This window comes from Vombatus ursinus, unplaced genomic scaffold (assembly GCF_900497805.2).
Source record: "Vombatus ursinus unplaced genomic scaffold, bare-nosed wombat genome assembly UNPS02014813.1, whole genome shotgun sequence".
Classification (NCBI taxonomy): Eukaryota; Metazoa; Chordata; class Mammalia; order Diprotodontia; family Vombatidae; genus Vombatus; species Vombatus ursinus.
Window position 1 is genome coordinate 8,316,997 of NW_020954591.1, and position 6,000 is coordinate 8,322,996.

The 6,000-nt window shown below is 38.0% G+C and overlaps 1 protein-coding gene across 1 annotated transcript in view; it reads right to left on the reverse strand.

Moving 5' to 3' along the window:
• The window catches only part of RXFP2 (relaxin family peptide receptor 2), an 85,504-nt gene extending 80,708 nt beyond the window's left edge, over nt 1–4,796 (reverse strand). The window contains exons 1-2 of the mRNA XM_027877598.1: nt 4,561–4,796; nt 2,703–2,764 (exon numbers count right to left, since the gene is read on the reverse strand). Coding sequence (XP_027733399.1) covers nt 2,703–2,764; nt 4,561–4,796 — 298 coding nt within the window. The remainder of the gene's footprint in view (nt 1–2,702; nt 2,765–4,560) is intronic.
• Nucleotides 4,797–6,000: the final 1,204 nt, after the last annotated feature.

Sequence of the window (6,000 nt, forward strand, 5' to 3'; positions counted from 1 at the left end):
TGAAACATCACTATAATACTGTTCACCACAGAGCAAAATTAGGTGCAGTTAGTATGTTGTAGGCCCCATTTAAAATTACTGAAGGTACCAAAAAGAGTCCTCTAAGGCCTCTTCACTCATGAAGATATCTCCTACCGTGGACTTGTAGGAGAGTAGAGTAGGACTCTAGTGAGTTGGCTTATTTTCTGGTTTAACTCTCAGTTACTTGTTAGAAATCACTTTTGGTATTTATTATTTTTCAATTATTATTGATATCTTTTATTTTTATACTACATACATTTCCCAGAATAGCCCTCTTCCCTCACTCTCAGAGATAACCATTCTTTAAAACAAAAAAAAGAGGGGAAAAAAGAAATGTTATAGTTCAGCAAAACTAACCAACATCACCTAAGGCTGTAAGCTTTCATACCCATAATTCTCCCACCTCTCTTGAGACATATATTTTCATATCGCTTCTTTGGAGCCATCCTTGCTTATTACATTTCCATTTACATTGTTATAATCACCCTGCCTGTTACAAGGGGCCAGTGCTAATAAATAATTGTTGGTTAATTATGTGTGTTGCTTTCCTGGTTCTGCTTAATTCATTTTGCATCACAGGATCATAGCATCATACTGTAATTTTGAGTTGAAAGGAACCTTAGTGATCATCCTGTCAAACACTTCATGTAAGTCATTCCATCATTCTCAATAGTTACAAAATCCATTATTTCTTATGGTGCAGGAACATTTCATTACATTTATGTACCATACAACCTGTTTAGCTAGCTCCCAATCAGTGGTCATTTATTTTATTAGAAATTGCTTTCAGAGGCGGCCAGATGCAGCAGTGGATAAAGTACCAGCCCAGGAGTCAGGAGTACCTGAGTTCAAATCCGGCCTCAGACACATGATATTTAGTAGCTGTGTGACCATAGGCAAGTCACTTAACCCTGATTGTCTTACCAAAAAAAAAAATTGCTTTCAACTGAAATGTAAAGTCTTACCTCAGAAAGCACTTATTTCTTAATTTATGGGCCAGATAGTCCCAAATCCAAGTTGTGCATTTTAAGACCAGTAATAACTCATTCAAGTCAGTTGCTTGAAAACACTGATTAAGTTAATAAATTGACAATTTTCATTCTGAACACTTATAAAGGAGTCAATCTGTTTGATGACGATGGCAGAAGCAGCCTCAAGTGCATCTCTGAAAGTTCTTCATACCACCATAGGAGAGCTAAGTGATTCACAGGACATGTCCCCTGGGTACCCAAAGACTATTTTGAGTGTTTGTTGGGGGTGGGGCTGGGAAGAGGGAGACGGTAGTTCTGGCCTAGTAAGGAAATGATATTAACATTTTGCTGGGATGAACCTATGGCCTACTGTTTAGATAAAAATGGAATGGCAGGTATAAGGTAATCAATTTGGCAGATAGTCTGGGTTCAAACAAATGCTTGGATTATAATATTTGCACTATCTACTTCCCTACCTTAAGAGACTTAAATATGCCAACGTATGTAAAGAACTTTGTAACTATGAAGTACTTTATACATGTGAGCTGTTATTTTGGTAGCACAGTGTATAAAACTAACTTGCTTTCTGTTGTTTTTCAATCATGTCTGACTCTTTGTGACACCATTTTGAGGTTTTCTGGCAAAGATACTGGCTTGGTTTGCCACCTTCTCCAGTTTGTTTTACTGATGAGGAAACTGAGGCAAGCAGTGTTAAGTGACTTGTCCAGGGTCACACAACTAGTAAGTGTCTGCGGCCAGATTTGAATGTCTAGAAGTTAGATGAATGGAAAGCATTTTAGTTTAGGAGAGAAGAATGTACAAAGCCTTGTAGTTTGGCATGAGCATGCTGTGTTTAGGAGAGCAGGCAGCCAGGAATGGAGGTGTTTCTTAATAAGGGTGAATAGGAATTAAAGTTGGGTTAGATTATCCCCACAAATGTTAACATAAGGAGTAACAGATTTTATCTTGTGAGCAACAGAGAGACATTGGAGGTTTTTGAGCAGGTAGAAAAGAGATGGAATTGGTCATTTAGAAAGATTGTTCTGGTAGTGATATGTAGGAAGTAAAGACAGACATGAGACAGCAAAACAAATGAGGAGATGGCAATTATCCAGGCAAAAAGAGACAAGAGCCTGAATGTTCTGTTCAGGAAATTAACAATTTACAGATTGGGGTTAGGGACAGGAATCGAGAAGAATGATGAAATGGAAGTGCATGGCTAGAATATGGAAAATTTGGGGGCATGGGGTGTAGAAACGCAGTGAATATCTATTTTTTTTGTGTGTGTATGTCACACACACAGATTATAGGGAGTGATGAAATAACCAAGTAAGAAAAAAAACCCTCAAATTTAACCTGGCTAAAAAATGTCAAACTAGTTATAGTTTTAAATTGTGTATTGCTTATCATTTATGCTTTTATGCCATGCAGCACAATAATAATTGTGCATGTGGTACAGGGGATTAAACACTGGCTCCAGACTAGAGAACCTGGATCCGAATCTTACTTCTGATGTTTATTACCAGTTCAACCTGGGACAAACACTTAATCCTATTGTGCCTCAGTTTCCTCATCTATGAAATGTTGTGTGTGATTGTGAGGTTTGTCCTTTGTTTTTGAAAAGGACCGTGACATCAGTGAGATGATGACATGACATGTAATTGACTTTGATTTGAGTGAGGGAAGGCTGTGCAAGGTCACCAGCCTCACTTTCTCCTCCAGAGCCGTCTGGGTCCGGTGGCCGGGTATCCATAAGGATGACTGGAAATGGCCTAGGATACAAGTGGGAGACCTTGGCCCTTAGTGAAAAGGCCTCTTTAAGAAGTGAGTCAAAGGATGGCCTCTTTAATTAAAAAAAAAATCAAATTGGGAGGGGAAGACCCTCAGGGTTGCTGGTCAACAGAGAAACAGCTAATATTTACATTCACTCTGAGCTGGGAGAGCCCAAAAAAATAACCATTAAGTGGTGCTTGGGCAGAGACCTACTGTTGTCCAATCCATGAGATCCAGAGAGAATTGAGTTTAAGGCTTGGTCTTTGAGAAAAAAATTTAGCCAGTAAATCCCAAGTTAAGTAGTCAGCTTTTGGCCATCAAAATTTACCTTCCTTTGGGCAGAATACCCTCAGATAAGGGGAGAGGAAGAATGTATGAAATGTAGAAGATGGAGAATATGGCCTCTGAAATCCTTCTTATCTCTGGACCATGGTGTCCATAAATTGTTTGCTTGTAATTTTTTTTAACATTTTGATAATTGTATTTCAATATAATCGGTTTCCTTTGTAATGTATATATTTTATTTTATACATTTCAACATGTTATTTTAAGAAAAGGTCTATGACACACAAAATGATTAAGAAACCCTATTCTAGATCTAAGATCAATTAATGTATTTCATGAATTTTGTCGTGAGTTGTATATGATTAAAAATAAACTTTATATATAATGTGGCATGACTCCACACATGAAAATCTGCTTTTCTTTGTGGTCACATCTTGAGTACTCAGTTTTCCTAATTTGAAGTGTGGTCATCTGCTTACAAATAAAAAAGAATTGGAGGAAAATTAGAGGGAACGTTGGTCATGGAAGATTATTTTTGAAATTCTGAATTAATGACATTTGAGTGTATATTCTAAAAACAAAACAAAACAACCGACCTTCCTTATGTAACTATGGGAATATCCACCAATAATGTAAAGAATTTGTGATTTGGTCAGTGTGGGAATTCTATATACTAATATAGATTGCAACCAATTCATAATGTTATAGCTCTCTGTATCACAGAATTGTGGATATAGAGCTCACTAGAACCTCAGATTTCACCCATCTTATCCAACCCCCACATTTTACAGATGGTGAAAGTAAGACCTAAAGAGTGTAGATGACTTGCCTATGTTCACATAGGTAAAAAGTAGCAAAAGTGGGATTCAAACATAAGTGTTTTTACTCTAATATTGATAAAGTGGGGAAAATGGGAGATCTTTGGAAAGAAAAAAATAGAAAATATTCCTTTTGCTATAGGATTTGAACAGGTAGAGGGTTGAGGGGAAGGGCGTGTATTTTAGAGGTACTTGTATATACTACTCCATTTCTCTGATTCCAAATACAAAAATAAATTCTTGAGCTTTCCTAGGATTTTTGCCAATTGTTTTTGAGCTAACACCAAGACAAACTTGCAGTAATTCAAGGGCTGAATGAAGTTTAAGCAGATGTCTTTTCTCTAGGTGAAACTGACAGAACACATGCAGTACTGTACATAGAAGAGTACATACCAAAATAAAAGGAGCAAGGAAACTGAGTTCCTATAATCAGCAACCAGTTAATTAGCTCTTCAACAACTAAAACTTCTTGTGGAAACCTTTGCAAAAGGCCTAAATCCATTTTGTGGGAATTTTACCCTTCCCTTCAACAAAAGCCCCCACTCAGAAACTTGGAGCAAAATTCTTTCTCTCTCTCTCTCTCTCTCTTTTTTTTTTTGCTAACTCCCCACCCCCAAGCACACAGTTCACAATATTACAGAAGAAAATTTTACTGAAAGTAAACAGAAAAACAGAACAAAATCTTGAATGACCATTTGGGATGTAGCTCATTCTGCTCCCCACTCTGTCCAGGCTGAGGCTTTCTACGTGTCTTTGCTCTTTGCTCTCTGCTGGTGACTCCATGTTGTGATTCTCTCTGTGGTTCTCTTCTTCTGCTGCCCCAGATGGTTGCCCCAGGTGCTGCTCTAAGTCCTCGGCTCCTAACATATTTCTCTGAGGCTACCAGCTGGCAATAACTTTTTATGGCTCTCAATGGAGAAGTCTCCATAGGCTAGGAAATGGAGAAGAACTTTTTGAATTCTCTTACCTAATTAGACTTCCCTGCATTACAGTTCTAATGATGGATTCCCTTTGTTAGAGCTAATTATGACACTTCCAGGCACAAAGATGTGCTCTGGGGAAAAATCTAGCATTTAATAATAATAATGATGATAAAATAAAAATAATATAACTAGTATTTATGTAGCATATCTTCAGAGCACTTTATAAACGTTATCTTATTTGACCCTCCCAATATCCTTGTGAGGTAGATGCTATTTTTATCTTCATTTCTACAGATGAGGATACTAAGAAGTTAAGTGACTTGCCCTGAGTCACTTAGCTATTAAACCTCTGAGGTAGGATTTAAACTTAGGTATTCTTGACTCTAATTCTGACACTCTAGACCCTGCCCCATTGAGCTTCCTGAGAGTCCTTGCCTCAAGCTACAGGTTTAGGTAGGGTGACCCTAAACCCTGATATTCTCTGACACTAGGAATGAGTCTCCATACTAAAGGATAAGTGTCTCCCCTTATCCAGGAGTCTAAAAAGCATCCCACTTATTCCTCCAATTTACTCTCCTTATGCACTTCGGCTGTATTATTCAAATGTCCAAAAAGGCTGTCAATAATCACTGCTAGTTATAAGCCCTTCCCTAGGTGAGGGCTACGTCTTTAGCAATTACTAAGGCATTGTTGTTCAGTCATGTCCAATTCTTCAGGACCCCATGGACCATAATGTGCCAACACTGACCATGAGATTTTCTTGACAAAGATACTAGAGTGCTTCACCATTTCTTTCTCCAGTTGATTAAGGCAAACAGAGGTTAAGTGACTTGCCCAGGATCAGACAGCTAGTAAGTGTCTCAGGTCACATTTGAACTCAGATCTTCCTGACTGCAGGACCAGCATTCTATCCACTAAGCCACATAGTTGGCTCCCGTCTGAAGGCATACAATTCCTTTTGTGACAAGATTATTAAACTAATGGGTGAGGGGAATGCCATGAATACAGTTTAGCTAGATTTTATCCAAACTTTTGATAAAGTATTTTATACTAATCTTGTGGAGAAAATAGATGTTGATGAGGGGATAATAAAATTAAATGGATTCAGCACTGGTTGGACGACTGAACTCAAAGAATAGTTTTTAATGGTTCAGTGTCAAGATGACAACAGCTGTCTAAAAGAGTGCCCTAGGGGTCTGTGCTTGGCTC